General features: G+C 38.8%; 1 protein-coding gene across 5 annotated transcripts in view; it reads right to left on the bottom strand.

The window, feature by feature from the left end:
• Positions 1–20,604, bottom strand: part of MAP2K5 (mitogen-activated protein kinase kinase 5) — a 278,521-nt gene that overhangs the window by 241,123 nt on the left and 16,794 nt on the right. For all 5 annotated transcript variants that reach the window (XM_029238396.1, XM_029238395.1, XM_029238397.1 and 2 more), the window contains 2 exons: positions 17,316–17,383; positions 3,507–3,576 (listed from right to left, as the gene is read on the bottom strand). In XM_029238396.1, the coding sequence (XP_029094229.1) occupies positions 3,507–3,576; positions 17,316–17,383 (138 nt within the window). The remainder of the gene's footprint in view (positions 1–3,506; positions 3,577–17,315; positions 17,384–20,604) is intronic.

Raw genomic sequence — 20,604 nt, 5'->3', positions numbered from 1 at the left:
CTAATAATTACAAAGCACATCAGTTGCTTTAGGTTTGTGTATTTCAAATATATTCAAAGTCATTATGTTATTTTCCTTAAAAAAAAAAATCTAAACCTCAGTAAAGGATTTTTATTTGTTTTTCTAAAATACGTTAAAATTAAGACTCCAAATCCTCTTTCCTAAAGATGGAAATTAACTTTTTGAACAAAACAACAGTCACATACATCTGATGCTTGGTCCTTTAGGGACCATTAATACTTCCTAAGACAACACTTCAGAGGATTTCCTCTGAAGTAGCCAGTGCATTATAAACTTCATTTAGTAAGAAAGTGGCTAACTAAGGAATTAGAGACAGGCATCAACTCTTATCTCCTACCTTAACATCTGCCTCGTTCCTCAACTGGCTTCTTAAATCTTTATGACTGAAAATCTAAACAGTACTCAAGGGACTTCCCTGGTGGCACAGTGGTTAAGAATCCACCTGCCAATGCAGGAGACACGGGTTCGAGCCCTAATCCTGGAAAATCCCAGATGCCACAGAGCAGCTGAGCCCGGGTGCCACAACTACTGAGCCTGCACTCTAGAGCCCGCGTGCCACAACTACTGAAGCCCACGTGCCTAGAGGTTGTGCTCTGCAACAAGAGAAGACACCGCAATGAGAAGCCAGCACACCGCAACGAAGAGTAGCCCCCACTCACCACAAGAGAAAGCCCGCGCGCGGCAACGAAGACCCAATGCAGCCAAAAATTAATTAATTAAAAAATAAAATAAAAAGTAAACAGTATTCAAAAAAACCCAATAGCCTCATATTTCCTAAAGTTGTGGAGTCAGAAGTTACTGTAAAGCTAGTGAATTTTCATACTTATTAATAGTTAACATATCTTATAACTACAAAGAGAATTAGCCCTGAGCTGGGAGCTACTATCCAATGCAATTGTGCCACTTGGAATGAGAAGACCTGATGTTAGAAGAGAATTGTTTTCTCCTGTCCTCTGATTTGCTCAGTCTAGAGATTCTTTTTCACATGGGGCCTGACCACAGAATCTAAGAATCTAAGGTCTGAGAGCCCTTAACCAACTCAGTAGACCCAGGCAATATACTCAATGTCTATACTCTAACTGTAAAAATCTGTATAACCTCTAAATTTATATAAATCTTACATAAAATTTTATATATATTTAGAGATTTATGTAAACTTATATGAAAAATAAAATTGCATAAAATCTATACTTTGTGTAGATAAATAAGCAAAAAGCAAAAAACTGTAGAAAACTAAAGACATAGAACAGTATGCACAAAACCACACAGATAGGGAGACTGAGTCTCATATTTTAAAAAATTTAAATTTGGCGTGGAACAACCGTATTTAATAATTTATTGGAGACTAATAGGTTCTGTCCTAGGACTACATGTGACACTCAAATGTCACATATTTTCTTTAAGAATCTCCTCCCTACAATATACTCTTCTCCACACTCCTACCAAGCCCTCCAAACTACCCCCATGCACACTCTACTAATATTTTAACCTACATAAGAGCATATAGCCCTTCTACTCTAAGCAAATTAAACTTAAACAAAATTCTTATTCAAAGGGTATATTAACCACTTAAAAATTGTGACTCTGAAGTTACTTAACATCTCTGAACCTTAATATTCTCAAGTATAAAATGGAAGCAATAATAATAGGCATGACTGTTGGGAGAACTAGAAATGGTGACACACAAAGCAATATTAGTGTCTGAACAGAGAAGATGGCTAAAAATGGCTGTTATTATCATGGGAGGGGCACAATGATATGGACAGGGACACTGACAGGGGCTGTTCACAAGATAAAAGAAAACAAACAGAACTTAGAAAGATTCTGGATGAAGAGAAGTAAATACTTTTTGGAAAAAAAGAAAATATGAAGGCCCTCAGCATTAGAATTATAATTCTCCAGGATACTTTCTGGGGTTTGCTACAAAAGAGCTATAAAGTCATCCAGTAGGAAAGCAATGAATGGAAATTTTCAGCTGGTAAAAAAAATACTCCTTGTGGAGAAACAATTTTGAAACTTGCCCAAATTCTCTGGTTATTGAAAATATTAAGAAATAATCTGCACCCTGTTCTTGGCTTAATACACAGAAATGGCAACATTTTCTTTTTTTTCTTTTTTTCTTTTTGTTTGCGGTACGCGGGCCTCTCACTGTTGTGGCCTCTCCCGTTGCAGAGCACTGGCTCCGGACGTGCAGGCTCAGCAGCCATGGCTCACGGGCCTAGCCGCTCCGCGGCATGTGGGATCCTCCCGGACCGGGGCACGAACCCGTGTCCCCTGCATCGGCAGGCGGACTCTCAACCACTGCGCCACCAGGGAAGCCCTCTTTTTTTAGTTTTTAGTCTTCAGGTGCAACAGAACTGAAATAATCATAATCTTGTTTCAGACACGCTATCAACGGCCCAATTTTACTTACTTACTTAGGTCTTCAATAAGTTATTATTAATAATGTACTAAATACTCCTAATCCCACTGCCCATGTTAATGCTAGAAGAACAGCATTACTCTTGAACCCAGATCTTCTCATGCGCTGGAGACTATCAGTGCAAAGAGGAGTCTACTGGTTCATTGAGCTATTCAAACTTCAGAGAGTTACAGGTAATGAAAGTCTAGAATGCTTAATTGGAAAACCCATACCATTATTATTTGTACAGTATCAGTTAACGAAGGTAAGTTTAACTTTTAATTATTTCAATTAAGCTATTTCTAGAAGACTTACTTAGAGAATTTTCTTATCTGTTCCATCAGTTAGAAAACATAGATTTCCAAGTGGGGCAATGTATAATGGGTGAAAGACTTAATGGTTTATATAATTAAACTGTTCTTTTTCACCATTACTCAAATTTTCAGGGAACATTTATACAGAGCTGAGCAATCATATCTGATACAAGGCTAGTACTATCAAACCTAAAGGGAAAAACAAATGATTTAACCAGGTGATTCACCAAGGGTCACTCTCATTAGCTCATATTTTTGGAAACTTAACAATCAAATTCCTATTTATGAGGATTTTCAATTATTTAGAAAATGTCTCCCCCCAAAATCAAGCACTAAACATTCCACCAAAATATCGCTCCTAAAACCCCCCAGTAAATCTTGGTTTCTGCACTAGCTGAAAGCTTTCTACTCAATAGCAGCTCTGGCTACCATCATGAGCCACAATTTATAAATATCCAAAATTAAAGTCATTCATTTGCCTTGGTTTAGAAACCATGTGGACCCCCAAAGAGTTCTTTAAGCGAATGTAAGTATGTACTTCAAAAACGAAAACCAATCTAGTTAGTTTCATTTACTCTAGTAAATTAGATATTCTATCTGCCATAACTATAATACAGCCTGCAATCCCCACGATAATGAATACTTCTTTTGTTTTTTCAAATTAAGAGCTAAACATCATGTTATGTGCATTTAAACCTTTGGAAAACATAACTGTTGATGAAACAGTTTACTGAAATAATCATTGTTGATTAGAATTTGTTCAACATTACCTCTTGGAAATATCTGCAGAGGCTCTATTAACTGTCCATTTACTTGCTGTTCCATTACTGTGGAATAATACTGCAAAGAGATTATAGAAAGAGGTTACTCAGTAATGTAAGAATACTGGAACAGACACTTATGGGTTGTTCAATTCATAGTACTTTTGTAAACTACTGGTATATACATATCAGCCTCGAGAATTCTTTTTCCCTATTTGCACATCAATATGACTACAGTGAATACTCAGGACTAAAAGTCCAGTATAGTGTTATCCTCCATATTATCATTTATCTTTAAGAGTAAAAAATGTTGATTAAGATTTTACGTTAGTATCTGATCTCTAGAAATGTTCTGAAAATGACATATACTAAAAATGACACAAGAACTTCCCTGGCGGTCCAATGGTTAAGACTTCGCCTTTCAATGCAGGGTATGCAGGTTCGATCCCTGGTTGGGGAGCTAAGATCCCACATGCCTCATGGCCAAAAAACCAAAACATAAAACAAAAACGGTCCATGGGGGCTTCCCTGGTGGCGCAGTGGTTGACAGTCCGCCTGCTGATGCAGGGGACACGGGTTTGTGCCCCGGTCCGGGAGGATCCCACATGCCGCGGAGAGGCTGGGCCCGTGAGCCATGGCCGCTGAGCCTGCGCGTCCGGAGCCTATGCTCCGCAACAGAAGAGGCCACAACAGTGAGAGCCCCGCGTACCGCAGAAAAAAAAAAACAACGGTCCATGTTTAAAAAAAAAAAAAAAGAATCTTATAAAAAATAATTTTTAAATAAATTAAAATGACACAAAAAGCACTTTAGTAGAAATTTCTCAAATTGCCTTTTGTTCTTTTTCCCTGGATTTTACAAAGCAAAATGGAGACACCTCACATTTAGCTTGGACCTATACGCCAGTCAGTTAATCAAACATTATTCATATTTGTGTATAAAATGTACAGATAATGGAAATCAAAATCACAGAGACTGTGGAACAAGGAAACAAGATATGATCCATCCAAAGATGACAGGATTAATATGATAAAAAGATAGCCCAGTTTCAAGCAAACATACCTTTCACGTTTTAGTCTTCTAAATACTTTAGTATAGATCAAATTTCACTTTAAAAATCTGGGCATGAAAAATTAAGTTCCAAGTTCAAAAAGCTTTCATACTCCATCATAAACAAGTTCATTCAGTAGGCTGTATTATGGTCTATCCCCATTTTCTTTAATATCCTAATCGGTGAGCATATGTCCACCTAACTTGCATGTGGCTTCTGTGCCCTAACTTTTTTTTTTTTTTTTTTTTTGGCTGCACCACATGGCATGCGGGATCTTAGTTCCCTGACCAGGGATTGAACCCGCGCCCCCTGCATTGGAAGCACGGAGTCTTAACCACTGGACGGCCAGGGAAGTCCTTGCCCTAACTTTTTTTAAACACTTGACAAACAACAGTCATGTTCTTGGAAAATATCAACGATGAAAACCACTAATTTTGTGTTGTGAGGGGCTGTCACAGAGCAGAATTCCCCTTTAATACTTGTTGTTTCTATATTAAAAAACATAAGCACATTTTCTACTTAACTATCATATTTTCAGAAAATTCCTCCTTGATAATCATTATTTGCTGACATTCTTTAAAAGTTTCTTTCTAAAAAATATGTACATATATCTTTCTATTGCTTTTATGTAATATTTAAAATGATCACAAGATCAGGTTTATTTTTCCCTTATAAATAAAGGGGAGTTATAAAATTCTACATCATCTTTAGAATCACAAGTTAACAAGTCTAAGGCTCTTCGCCCTAAAAACGAAGTGAAAGTGTATTTTTGATGGCTATGGACTGATATAAGTATACCCTGCCTTCTGAGGACATTCAAACTGTATAGGAAACTGATCCTCTCCTTCTATAGATGTAAAATCTTATACACATAAAGCATAAATATGTGTGATATGCTCTCTGGAATACATACTAAGGCAAATGTCTTTCAGGAAACTATATTCCTTAAAATCACAGAAATATAGTGCTCGCCATTACTCAAGCAGTGATGACAAGTAAATGAAATATCAATCATGTAGGCTGTCAACCTTTTGGGACAGCAATAACTGTTAACAAGTAGTCTGGAAAAATTGTCTGAAAATGACTTGTCCTCAGCACACAAGTATTTGAGGTTTCATGGAAAATTAAGATGCCAGTGGCTATGTGGAACATTGCTCAGGTATTCTTTTTAATGGGAAATTTGCCGGTTATTGATCCACAGCGTGTACCCTCTTGCTTCTGGAAGGCTGCAAGCAACTTTCCAATCAGTGGCTGTCAAAAAAATTACTGCCTTCTTATACTGATACAAGACAACAGCAGTGGTGGTGTTCTCCTATAGTTAATGCTTTTCTTTAATTACCTGCTATGTAGAATAGGTTAGTAATTTCAGTTACTACTTTACCACAATCCTAGAAATCAAAACAAATAAAATATCCTTATGCTTTATCTAACAAATTATTTACAGAGTTGTGTGAAACTGGCGCTTGGGGTCAAGTTTGAAAACAAATAACCTCAAATGTAAAGGGTCAGAACAGGTGCAAGGCATTTTTTTCCTACTATAAAACCTTACATGCATGAAATTGACCTGTTTTCCAACTTTATTTATTTACCTCACAAAATGTATAAATAAAAATGGTTTCCCTTTCATTTCAAATCAACTGGGAAACTATACATTTATAACCATTGGAGGAACTTTTTAGCAATCTAAAAACATCTCTTTGTACAGTAATTAACACAGCCACAGTAATGATATTAAGTATGCCACTTGACAGTTTCTCCAAAGCAAGTAGCTAGGATTTGTTTTTTGTTTTGTACAATTCTTCCAAATCCTAGAAACATTTTCTTCTGCTAAAATACTGGGTTTGATCTGTGTTTGTATTAACAGAGAATTTTGTGTTTCACACACCAAAGTAATTCACCATCAAGGACAAACTATAAAGGGTGGTAATTAAACCCATGGCATGGGCCCACTCTAGGCAACCGACCTCTCAGGAGCGGGCCTGGTGAGGGTCGGGGGGGCCATCAAGGAGGCACTGGGCCTAGGAGCTCAGGCCACTGCTCACAAGGCATTCCCTAAGAAACAAGAATAAAACGTGGGCCATGTGCAGTACCTCCTGGCACAGAGCAGTCCTGATGAGCCACAAGGCCTATGCTGCCCAGTGAGATGAGCAAGGCACTTAGAGGAGTTACAGGCTCAAACCCTGGGGTCTCAGTACTGGCCACTTCTAGCTGATGATCTCAGTGAAGAAATGCTCACCTCACCTCAGTTTACTCAGCTGTAAAATGAAGGTGGTATGTACCCACAGGATTACTGTGAAACTCACATGAGAAAACATGAGAACATTTAATAAGCTGCAAAGCAAGTTCTTTTTGGATCTTCATTCTCTCTCAGGGTTTTATATATTCTCCCTTTAAGGGGATCTTTCCAATTTTGCTCTAAATACTGATAAAATAAGCAATAATGCCAAAGACAAGGCTTCCACTAGATAAAAACAAAATGAAAAGACAACCAACCAAACCAAACCAAAATCTAAATCTTTTACGCCAATATACTTAATATGGCTTGGACAGAAAAGTAACAAAGTGACCATGATAACATTAATGGAGCCATAATTTGACGCTATCCAAAAAGCTTCTTAGCTTAATCTCTATAATCCTATCCTGGCTTTCATTACCCCTAACACAAAGTCCTGCACATAGTAGGTGTTTGACAAATATTTACCGATTGAAATGGAGTCCAATCCCGATTCTGCCACTTATTAACCTGTATAGTCTTCAGGAAGTCATTTAACCTCGCTGAACCTGAGTTTCCTCTGAATGAGGGTAAAGATACCAACTCTATTACATAGGGTTACTGTGAAGCTCAAAATTAAACTGCAGCAATAGAATTAGTGAAGGCATTTGTAAACTGTAATGATTAGTAGTTCAGGAATTTAAAAGTGAACCTCCTAGTAGTGAAACAATATTAAGCACAGCACTTTCTGAGTAGAAGTGTTACGGAATTTAAAAACACAAAAATGGTTATGTATGACAAGTACAAACCGAACAGGTTTGCACTCAAACTGAACACGTCAGCAGAAGTTATAAAACATATTTTCTCTGGTATCCCTTGTAGAATCCATTACATGCAGTAATTGCAGCAATAATCAATAAGCTAACTGAGTAAAAGATTAATCAGTTTTGTGATTGCTAATGGAATCTCCAGTACCGGACTCAGATTAGTTTCAGAGTCCCTCTGAGATGTTCTTCAAAATCCTTAAACAATTTTAATAAGGATGTGACAAAGTCTAGCATAGTTATCCAAATATCTAATTAATTTGAAACAGAGGGCCAGACTGAACAAGGGGATAGCAAGTACAATTTTTGGCTTTGTTCTGTTTGCAAGTTTATCATACAGTGTTCCTATTTGTTATGACCCTAATTCTAATTCTAACAGCACAACTCAATCAATAATTACATTTTTTTCTTCATGGAAATCTGCCATATAAAAACTTGAATTCCAAAACAGCACAGTTAAACTTTACAAGGCACAAGTTCTCTACTGAAAGGAGAGAAAACAGCGAGAGAGAGATACACAGAAACAACTATCACTTGTTGAATACCTACTGTGTGTTAGGCTCAACACTGAAACCAAGCCCCCTTAAACCCCGTGCCAAGTTTATGATTAACGTCTCCATCCAAAATTTTATTCCCTTTCTTGTCCCGCCCCCATTCCCCTCAGGATTGAGGAGTATCAAAGAAAAGGGGGGATTGAAACCAAGCAGGACCCTTCGGGGACCTCCTAAGTACAAAAAAGCCCCTCCACATCGCCCGTTTCTTGTTTGTAGAAAAAGGCTTTAGTCTCCTCGGCTTCCCTGAGTTCCAAAGAGCAGACTCAAGCAGTTAACTATTAGGACTACACAGTCACAGGCCTCCTAGTGCCTCCTCAGGGGATACAGATAACAATCTGATGCATATCTTTGAGTTGTTCTATAGAAACTAAGACTCCCACCCAGGTGGAGGGAGGATGGTGACTACATGCTGACCACAAGCACTAGACCCCAGACTGGTTGGAACCAGAAGGTTGTGATTCCTTAAACATCACCCTGTTACCTCACCACCAACAAATCAGAAGAAGGTTCACGGGCTGATCAGCTTCCTATGACCCTCTCCCCTCACACTGTCTTTAAAAACCTTTGCCTGAAAGCTATGGAGGAGTTCGGGTCTTTGGAGCATGAGCTGCCCATTCTCCTGGCTTTGCTCCCTGCAAATAAACCCTCACTTTGCTGCAAACCCCGCTGTCAGAGTTTGGCTTTCTGCACCTCAGGCACAAGAGCCCTTGCTCAGTATCAATACTAGATATTTACATTTATTCATCTAGTTTCTCACAACCCTATCCTATTCTGGGAGTATCATCACCCCTGTTTCACAGATGTAGCAAACGGTTTATCAGTCAACCAAGAAAAATACTTCTTTCATTCGAGTCCATGCACTCAGAACATAAAATGTTTGCTATTTGAGAGTCAAAAGGTAAGTTATCTCCTGTTTCTCGTACCTCAAAATCTTTAACTAAAGCAGGCTACTGGGTGGACTGCTGAGCTGGTGGAAAGCTCCTTCATTCACATCCTGTGTGGGCTAGGCCATGTCACCTGCTCTTTCAGAGACTGGGGAAGGCAGCGTGGTGTGATGCAGACACCTGTGCTGGCCGGTGACTTCACCCTCTTTCTTCAGCAACTCCCCCCGCCTGTCCACATTTTCCTCCTACCTCTCTTACCACTCTACTCAGCTTCCGGTAAGTGATTCTCTCCCCGTCCCTTCTTTAAATGCTCACGTTCCCCATGGTTTTTCATCAACCTTCTCTTTTTATTTTGTACTCTCCTCGAGTTAACTTCAGCCACTTCAAAGGTTTCAATTACCAGAGGAGTCACTGAGACTAATTAGGAGGTGATGAATCACAAACCTTTATTTCCAGCCCAGGTTTCTCTCCTAAGATTCGGAACATACCCAACTAGTTGTCCAGAGGCCCCTCAAATTCAACAGGTCCCTACCTCTCCCACCCCTCCCTCCTGCCCTAGGCCTGTCTTCCACCACATGGGTTCACTAACCGGGTGAATGAGATCACCATGACCTAGCTTCCCAAACCAGTTATCTGGGAGTCGTCCAGACCATCTCTCTTTCCTTCCTCCCCACATCTCATCAATCACCAGTCTTATTAACTCTACATTTTCCCCACTTCTCAAATCCTCAAGCTAGGGCCCTCCATGATCTAGCCCACCTGCCTTCCCAACCTCATCTCATACCCTCCCCCCACCGTCCACGCCACACTAATCATGGGTAGCTCCTCCTGAATGCACCAGGCATCCTTTCACCTGGGCCTTTAAACACTGTTTTCTCTGCTCAAACACCCTTCCCAGTCCCCTTGTCCTCATCTACTCCACCTAGACACCACTCTCTCCAGGAAGCCTTCTCTGTCCCCAAAGCTAGATCAGGTGCTCCTTTTTTGTGCTCACAGAACACCTAATGCTTAGGCATATGACAGCATTTATCACTATGCCTGGTAGCTCTGAGTCTTTCTCATCCTCCCACACCAAACACTGTTTCCTTTTTTGTTAACTTCCCTGACTGGAGCATGAGCTCCTTGAAAAAGTGAACTATATGTTCACTGCACCTCCACCAGCTAGCATAGGGCTTGGCCAGAGAGTTGCCATCCCATAAATATTTAAAGTGTGAAAAACTGGCTGTATGAATAAGTGAGCAAATCAGTGAGTGATCTCAGGTCCCAGCTCTACATAGCTGTATGACCTTGAGAAGGGAATACAATTTGTTTGTGCCTCAGTATTCTCGGCTGTAAAAATGAGAAAAATAGCTGCCTTGCTCACCTCGTAAAGGTGTTAGGAAGATCATAATCACAGAAGCTGGTATATGGAAACTTTTTTATAAAGTACTTGAAAAACATCTTTAAATAGGGCACAGGGCTACGAATCTCCCACTGCCAAGCAATAGTACATAGAAGAAAAATGGCCATAACGATAGGGTGATACAGAAACCACTAAACAAGAATACTGAAATGTTTAGACCAAGTACAGAGGCAGAATTTAACTAATTGTTTATCAAGGCTGATTCAGTATCTCCTCCCCTTCCCTCAATTACTACAGTACTATAAATAATAAAATAAGTAAAAGGGTACTATAAGGAACATTGTCTGTTTCTCTTTCTGGAAGTTCATCAAGGGCATGGACCATGTCTTGTGCATTTTATTATCTCTTATGGCAGAGGTATTAACCTGGGGTCTACATGGGCCTGAGAGATCCTTGAAATTCCTGAACTTCTAGGTAAAATGTTGCACTGTGTGAATTTCCTGGGAAAAGAATAAACAACTTTCCTCACATTTTCAAAAAGCCCTGTGTCCCCCAAAATCTAAGAAACTACTGCTGTAGAATGCTTAGCACCATGCCTTACACATAATGGCTGCTCCACAATGTTTAAGGGGAAGGAGGCAAATAGGAATTAATACAGACGTGGTGACTACGTACTCTCATTGGTTATAACTTATTCAGTGGCAAGTCTTACATATCAACTCACATCAAATCAGAGTTATTTATTATTCTTCTACACATTTATAACAGAAGGGTTTCTTAAATCTCTCCTTAGCATGCTTTCTAACAGACAACATAAAGAGTACAGTATGAGGAATATACTTATAAAGAATAAGCATGCTGGCTTTTCCCTACTAATGGTAAAATTTTCAAATTCTTGTTTTGTCAGTATTGCAAGCATACCCTGTTATATGTAGCTCAGTCAGTAATTACAGCAATAATCAATAAACTAACCAACTATTTGCAGTCCATAGTTAACTTATTAGTTTTCCTAGTGAAGAACCCAACAATCTTAACTCTGTCAAATGGCTACAAATTCAATTACAACACTACTCAGATGTGCCATCAGTTATACCTCCTTTCAATTACTTCTCATACTTTACATTAAGAGGCATCCCCTCTGTGATGCTGGCCTCTTAAGAAGCACACAACTGCTCCAACAGTCGAAAATAACATATGAAGCTAATCTATTCTGAATACCAAATTAATAACTATATTTACTTACCTGGCTTCAGGTCCTCCCACTCCTCGATAACTCATTGCCCCTGCCTTGAGGTGACTACAGTGTGCACATGCTCTTCCTTAAATGACTCTAGACCAAGGGTCCACATATGGTCATGGATTGATTCAATGATGAGAAAGAAAATCACAATGAAAAGTCTTCCAGTGAAAAGGTCAGCAGGAAACAACTCTGAGGCCTCTTTTATAGGTTAATGTTACTGTACTTATGTATTTACTAGTGATTTGAAAATGAAACAGACAGTAAGTTGGCCAAGTTTGATGATAACACTATTTGTTTTGGACAGTAAAACTGTAAAGGATGTTAGGGAGCTCCAGATGGTCTTAAAGAATGGAGGTTGGATAGCCAATAGCAGATGAAATTCAACTTGGCTAAGTTTAAGGTGACGTGCACTGGCAGAACGAGTTTAAATTTGTATTCAGCGATGGGTCCAAAACTAGTAGGTTCCTCTCAGCTGAAGCTTTCATAGTCATCACCATCACCATGGTTAGCTTGAGGCATTGTCTACACTGACCTTTCACCTGATTTCTAAGTTGTAGCAATTCTGCCATAGTTCCAAAGTAGGAGAAGTTTAAATAACTTCAGGGAACCTACAACTTAAATAAAACAGGACCATCAGGTCATGCGGCCAGCAGGCCAAACGGAACATTCCCTTACAAATAAACTACTTTATTTAGCCAGTTCCAATAGTGTTCAATAAAGATTCAGCCTACTGCTCAAATGCTGTTAAAAAATAATTGAAAACGTAGTGAGGAATGAGTAAAGAACATATATGTAACAGAGAAACATGTATTAAGAGAGAAACAAATTGTTTTGAAATTTCCAATTACCTTAATTTACACCTTTTTGGACATATAATATTCCTAGGTTGATAATTTACTGAATTCCTCTAACTTTACTATATTATAGCAAATTTATATTCATCTTTCAGGTATACGTAGAAAATACCCCTCCTGTTTCCAGTAAAACTGGCCCTAAGAGAACAGGTTCATTAGGAGCTGCCAACAAGAGCCGAACACCTTGGTTATGCCCCACAGCAATCCTACTGCTAGAGGTCCATCATTCCCTCGCAGCCCACCTCTCTCCGGAAGAGAAGCCCCTACCACAGCCACCGAGAGGCTAATTGATGTCCTACATTTTTCTGCCCCCTCATGCCAGCTGCCTCAACATAGGACCCCAGAGGAATCAACCTGTAGTCCACACTGAGCCCTCCAGAGACGGAACTGAACTGGGAGCACAGCCATGTTAATGACAAAATACTGGTGGTTCAAAGCACCCAGAATGCCCTGATGCCACCTGGCTGAGGTCTGCTTGTGCTGTCTCTTCGTTTGCTTCCATGAGCTGCATAATAAACTGACGCAAATTTCAGTCTGCTTCTGCTTCTTGCTAGCAAAGATGTCCCAAGATATTTCACAAGAGGGGCTAAATAAGGGGCTACTACATTCTTATCACTATTTCAAGGGCATCCATATGACCCAGACAACACAGAGAAGAGAGTTAAAATAATCTGCCTCTGAAAAAAAGTTTCATTCTTTGACTAGGATGAGAAAACAGAACAAAAACTTTACTTACAGCTTAGAGCATGTCACTATTTGAGTAAAAAAAAAAAAAAAAAAAAAATGAATAATTTCCACAACTATTTATTTATTTCATTCAGTTTTCCTGTCTCACTCTTTTCACTGTTTCTCCACCCTGCCAGGAGAGTATCGAGTATTATCACTTGTTTAGATGGATCGCGTTGAATTAGGGGACTAACCACTCACTGAAGACCGAGATGACTATGCCACATATAAAGTTAAGTTCAAAGTAGGGCCAACTTAATATGGAGCATGTTTAAAAGCACCATGGGGAAAATGAGGTTCCAATCTCTGCTCTTTAAAGAAAACTTCCTAATAGTAAAGGCCCTGAGGCTATTAAATGTTCAACAACTAAGTGGGCAACAAATTCTGTGGTAAAATTCAGCCTTGTAGGAAGGACAAAATCTTGAAAACTTCAAAAGCCCACAAAGTATCTGTTTGTATTCCTTTTCAAACTCAGGTACACTAACATTCTAGTAAATAGCATTATTTTTTGCTACCAGGAAAACAGTAGTATTTGCAAAGCTTCTTCGGCAGGATCTCAATAAATGCCAAAACAAAAACATCACTTAAAACCACCAGGAGGGAAGACTGGACGTCCAAGACCTAGGTCTGTGTCCAGCCCTTCCCATTCATTAGCAATGTGACCTCAAACTGAATCTGAGCTCGTTGAGCCTCAGATTCCTTATCTGTAAAATGAGACAGCTGGACAAGACCTCTAATGTTCCCTTCCAACTCTCCTTGAGCAACTATGATTTTTGAGGCAGGCTCCAAGTTATGCATGCTAGGATAAAGCCAATCATATCCCAATTTACAAGGTGCTACAGAGGTCAAAAAGTATTTTCCCTCATGGTACCCAACATCTAACAAGGTACACTACCGTCAAGTATACCAAAGGGAATACTTACACTCCAATAAAACACAAGGTCCCTGCCATAATGGGAGGCATTACAGTTAAACTCATCCCATACTCTTCCGGCAATGTGGAGAAACCGTACAAAGAGAGAGAACCGGCAAAATGAAGAAACTTATTCTTATTAATACTGTGCTCTACTCATATAAGCCTCTCAGTATTGAGAGAACTAGGTGTAATAAATCCTTTACTAGCCACAGGATTTAGCAAAAACAAATAGAAGTCCATTTACAAAAGCAGGATGTACTGCTGAGTTTCTTGATGAAAGGTCACCTAAAAGCAGAGGTTAACATAAAAATAACCTCCTCCTATAACTGGGTCTCAGTGATAAATAAAGCTTATGATGAATTAATAAATAAGGCCCAGCACTGCTGTGCTTGATGCTATAAGGAAATGAGGCCAGCACTACCAGACAACAATTACAAAAAGATGGAAGGAGAAAAGCAGTATACTATTCAGTCTTTCTGGAAAATGAGAGAAGACAAGAACAACAAAAAAATTTAAACTACTTTAAGGGAATATTTAACAGAATCCTTTAAATAATTAGCAATGATCAGGAATTTAGTTTTCAGGATATGTAGCTTGGCTGTATTTTTTTCCTAGTAAAGCATTTCAAATTCTAATTAAAAAAATACTTTATGGAGAAATTAAAAAGATACAATAGCGTCAGAGGACAAGCCATGATCCCAGAAGTAGAATATTCTAACACCGTAACTTACAAGAAACTACGCTATAAAAACAGATTGTATTGATTAACACAAACTCATAACAAAACGCAGAGAGCGATCACAATGGTGCTGTAATAACACTTGGCTGCTGAATTCTCTCAATACATTAAATATCTACTTGAAGACCAAATTACTTTACATTTTCTTAAAAGACAATTTATTATAACTTTGTTTTCTTCTCATTACCTCTTAAAAATACATCTAATGAAAAGAATACAACTTCTAAATAACTTACATAAAATGGTACTAATGTGTGACAACAGACTTTGGTTTACTATGTTGGTTATTATTTAACAGCACACAACAACATATTGTCATGACAAATCCTTACCACAATGAGACAGTCCATGTGTCACATGTATCAAAATCCACTGTATGCCATTATTATGGCACACATAAAATTAACAGCTTAAGGCTGCTAGCAATTTAAATAATTGATGTTTTCAATTAAAAAGGCAACATTTTCAGGTCTAATACAAAAATCTATTTAAATTACTGATAAAAACTTATGCTTCTGTTGGTCCAAAGCCATAAAATGCTTAAATCCAAGGGGGAAAAAAAAAGTAATTCTGCAAGTGTCAACTCAGACACTGTAGTTTTTTTAAAAGAATGTGTAAAGGATTTATGGTAAAAGTATGCCTAGTTTTGCTTTCCCCATATGGTTTTTAAAGAAATACTAAGGTGACTACAAATTTATTGAATTCCACATGAAAAACATAGCTTTTTTTTTTTTTAACAGTAAATACGTGGTCATCTGTCAGTATCTTCCCTATCCCACCACCCAAATCCTGGAATCAAAATTTTTCAGAGCCAAACTGAACCTAAAAAATAAAGGCCAGGGCTTCCCTGGTGGCGCACTGGTTGAGAGTCCACCTGCCGATGCAGGGGACACGGGTTCGTGCCCCGGTCCGGGAAGATCCCACGTGCCGCGGAGTGGCTGGGCCTGTGAGCCATGGCCGCTGAGCCTGTGCGTCTGGAGCCTGTGCTCCGCAACGGGAAAGACCGCAACAGTGAGAGGCCCACGTACCGCAAAACAATAAATAAATAAAATAAAAATAAGCATGTCACATTCTCAGGAGAGTTAGCCAATCTATTATTACTGTGCTAGACCTTTCAGCAGCAATCCTACTCTGCCTTTCAAGGTACTGATGAGCCCTGCTCTAAATTCTCAGGGCACAAAGACTCTCAAATAAGTTAATGAGAAGTAAATGGGAAACTGACTTTTCCCACTCTGTGCTCGTCTGAATGCAACGCTCTGTTAATCATGCCATCCTTCTTGTTCTCTTTCCTCCTACCCTAAATTAAAACTATTGGCGGAAACCCATACAGATATTTCACAGCTTTCATCACGACGAAAAAATATCCTGGTTAAAGTTGAGGTCTATCAAAAACCTACAACCTAACCACTGGCTGAGATCAGAGTCTCACTGAAAAGCAAGGGCCCTGATTCCATCATTTCCACCATAATATCACTTTGCATTTGTATAGAACTTTTAACTTTTCAAAGGCCTTTCACATCTATTATCCCATTTGGTCATTACAATGACCCTGTGCAGTAGAAAGGACAAGTATTATTATCCACAAGTGACAGATGAGGCAACTACAGCACAGAAAGGTTAAGTGTTTTGCCTAAGGCCAGGAAGCCAGAGGAGAGCAGTGGTCTCCTTACTTCCAGTCCAATGCTCTTTTCGCCAGACCACTAGAGAAGGTTTCGTACACAGACCGCAAACTCAGAAAAAATAAAATAAAATGAACAAGAGAAAATAAAATAAAAATAAGAGAAAAGAACAAATCAGGGCTCAGGGAAGCTATGTCTCTTCATTGTCACTGAATTATTCAAGGTTAGTATTAAAGTTTTAGAAATGTATCCTTTTTTCCTGTTTATCTACTTCAGTCCTGAGACAAACGTTAATGCAAATTTTCACTGAAATTTGAAACACAAAAGAAAACTCATTTCGGGATATATTCAAATCACTTAGATTCAGTAAGTAACCCTGCAGTTCATTTTGGGGTGGGGTGGTTAGTGCATAAAATAACTGAGAGTACATCTTAAATCATGTATCCATATTAAGCCTGCAGCTACATTATAACTATGGTCTGTTTGTAAGGGTGAAAGAGATCTCCAGTTGAAAGTAGATTTTGAAAAATTTTTTAGAGCCCAGGGGTTCGTTTTTAATGAGCCGTTACTTTAAGTACTGCATAAAAAATACAGGAAATTGATAGTCCATTTAGTCTGCACCATACCTAATGCAAGTCATTAAGATGCATTATTTTTAATGTTCATGATATGATCAGTAAGTGTCTTTTGAAAAGAATGCCCTTAACTTTCACGTAAGGAAATCTTTAAAAATCTTATATATTATACAGAAAAATGTTATAGCAACTGTGACTTACTTTTATATCTTCACTATGCCAAGAAACAGCATCCTCAATTACATTAACATTTTAAAAATAGTCCTTATTTGTAATATACTTACATATGACAGCATTGCCTTCATTTCTTCATCACTTCTCACTGTAATTCGATCACCATCTTCATCTTCATCTGTTTAAAAAGCAATATAATACAAGTGATAAGATTTGCATTTTATAATGTGCAAAACTATGTTATCTGGGAATATAATACAACTGGTTTGTACACTTGATATCCAAATCCTCAACACCATATCTTGTGGATGTTAAGGTTATTGGTTCGTGGTTTTGTTTTTTAGTTTAGAATACAACCAGAATCTCAATAAAGAACTAAAAATTTTAGGAACAGTTGAAAATTAAAATATTGCTCATGTCATTCAAGACATGTATCTAAGTTAAAGTAAATATAGGGACTTCCCTGGCGGTCCAGTGGTTAAGACTCCATGCTTCCACTGCAGGGGGCACAGGTTCAATCCCTGGTAGGGAAAGTAAAATCCCCCATGCTGCGCGTGTGGCCAAATAAATAAATAAATAGAAATTTAAAAAATAAAGTCAATATAACTGGTTTGAAGAAATTTAAAATCCAAAGAAAGGCCAGTTTTATTTAACTATTAGTACTTTTTCCTTTCCCACACGGCACCCCATCCCTCTATTTCTCCATTCTTCCTCTCTCCCAGGCAACCTGTCATGTCATAATAGTATAATAAAAATGGCTAACATTTACTGAACACTACCGTACACAAGGCACTGTGATTTATGCTCCATACCCCCCTTAAAAGCCTCACAATGATTCTATGATGTGGACAACATGACTTGATTACTATCATTCCCTTTTTACAGAACTGAGAGCCTAGTATAAGGTGAACTTGCAAAGCAACTCTAATACAGTTCTTCTCGTAACCCACTTGATCTTGTAGCTCTCTATTTCTGAACTGTTTCAATTGTACTGGGTACTCTCTGACCATAGTAAGCTTCAAATGGTGATTCGTGCTATTGTTGAATAATTTAATGGTCTTAAAACTAGAGGATACAGACTTCCCTGGTGGCGCAGTGGTTAAGAATCCGCCTGCCAATGCAGGGGTCACGGGGTCAATCCCTGGTCCAGGAAGATCCCACATGCCACAAAGCAACTAAGCCCATGCGCCACAACTACTGAGCCTGTGCTGTAGAGCCTGTGAGCCACAACTACTGAAGCCCACACGCCTAGAGCCCGTGCTCCGCAGCAAGAGAAGCCACCGCAAGAAGAAGCCCACGCACCGCAACGAAGAGTAGCCCCCGCTCACTGCAACTAGAGAAAGCCCGTGGGCAGCAACGAAGACCCAACTCAACCAAAAATAAATAAATTAATTAAATTAATTTCTTAAAAAAACTGGAGGATAATAAGACTTCACAAAACACTTAACCAGAATGGATATATTTCAGTAAGTGGATCACCGAGGCAGCCACATCTAGAAACAATGTACTTACTTCACTGATCCTTCTCTTATTTAAAATAGTTTTGAAATATGTCTTCAAAACTGTTTTAATAACCTGAAGATAAACCAAGTGAAAATATCAGATCTGATTTTCAGCCCAAAATGGAACTGGCCATCTGATTACTCGCTCATCTATACCATCTGCCAGGCAGGACCCAGAATGACTTTTCGCTATTTCTAAATATTTACTTAGCTACTTCATCCTTCTAAAGATTAAGATCTGTCAACAGGATAACAGCATATGTGGTAGACTTTAAATGTACAGTTGAAAGAAAAATGCTAAGAACCTTTTGAGCAATGGCAGCATTGCTGGAAGACGTACACAGCCTCCCGGGGGGACAACTTGGAAGGCGCAGGCTCTCTCTCATTTGGATGCCTCAGCTCTGGTGCACTTGTTAAACTGAGTTATTATTTTTTTGGTCACTCTTGGGCATCTAATTGCTGATTTGGTCAGATGCAGAGAACCTGATCCCAGGCCTGGGGAATAAGACAAATCTCTCACCATAAAGAGAATAAGCTAGCATGACACACTCTGGGGACTCTTGCTGAGAATACTGGGGGAGTTCAGTTCAGCACCTGGATCTTAGCCCACCACACCTCAGCAGGCCCTCCCTCCTGTCCAGCCGCAGTTCTTAAGATATCCCCATTTGGTGACCACACCATGGGAACCCTAGAAGGGAGCTTGTATTCTCCCTAATTAGCCTATTTCAGAGCAAAATGCTACCTTCTTTTTCTCTCCCACAGCCAACAGCAATCTGACATCATGAGGGAAAGCAGCACTTGAGCCTGTCCTGCTCAGTGACCAAGCCAACAGCTCTCACTGGGGTTTTCTCTCCAAAGTAATTGTTCCTGGATCCTAGATACAGGTTCACTCCTGCAGAGTTTCCCAACTCGATATAAATCAGTATCATCAAGACACACTGTCTGAATATCTACATAGCTAGGAGCTGTCACAGTCACCACTGGTGTATTATCTACCAAGAGCTACCTATTTTCAGTATAAAAGGCACACAATGGTCACTATCAGTAACAAAGAAGGCACATTCCTAGGGAGGTTACATATATAAAGGACTACAGAGAAATCTAGCATTTTCCTTCCCTCTTTTTTTTTTTTTAAAGCTACAGACTCTATAGAGCCAAATTGGGAGAGAAATGCCATTCTAATTTTGGAAACAGAGGGAGTTTCTATAGAGGTTCCAGAAACTAGTATTTTCAAGGTTAAGTCAAAAAGCTGTCATACAAATGCAGGAAACAAAGGGGAAAAAACAGACATTGTATAAAAGCATATAATGTTACATATGACCACACATGAAAGCACTTTACATTTTTTGTTTTAAAACCAAGTCAAATTCTCAATTTGGATGTGTACTAAAATGGTTTGTTCTATGAAGTCCTGAACTTGATAAAATTTCCAGTCTGAACAAAGTAGCTTTTTGTAAATCTCATTTCTACACTAGAGCTAGCTACAGAGATGGTGGCTACAAAGGGACAGATTATATTCGAATTTCAACATACACAAGATCTCAATAAGGTATTGTTCACATGGAATGAGGAAGTGCTTGGAGTTCAATAAAACAGGTGAAAAACCTTTTTATAATTTGTAAAGAGAAGGCACAGATTCCAGAAAAATCATTTAAATCACATCTCTCTAAATCAGTAACAAGAACAACAAAAACAAAAAGAATTCTCTAAGCTCTCAAAGTCAGGGCTTGAACCTTTAAGGCTACTTAAAACTAAAGATTCTCAAATTCTAAAATTCTATGAAATCTGAGGAATTATTTCAGTTATCGGAAATAATCTGGTAACTGTGAGGGAAGTCAGTTAGCAGAGTAATCCCTTACGTAGCAGTTCCATAGAAAGCAGCTATGAAACACTAAAG

Source organism: Monodon monoceros, unplaced genomic scaffold (genome assembly GCF_005190385.1).
Source record: "Monodon monoceros isolate NGI ecotype Baffin Bay Population unplaced genomic scaffold, NGI_Narwhal_1 Super_Scaffold_21, whole genome shotgun sequence".
Lineage (NCBI taxonomy): Eukaryota > Metazoa > Chordata > Mammalia > Artiodactyla > Monodontidae > Monodon > Monodon monoceros.
Note: the sequence above shows the minus strand (reverse complement) of the source record. Positions and strands in the feature narration are given on the sequence as shown.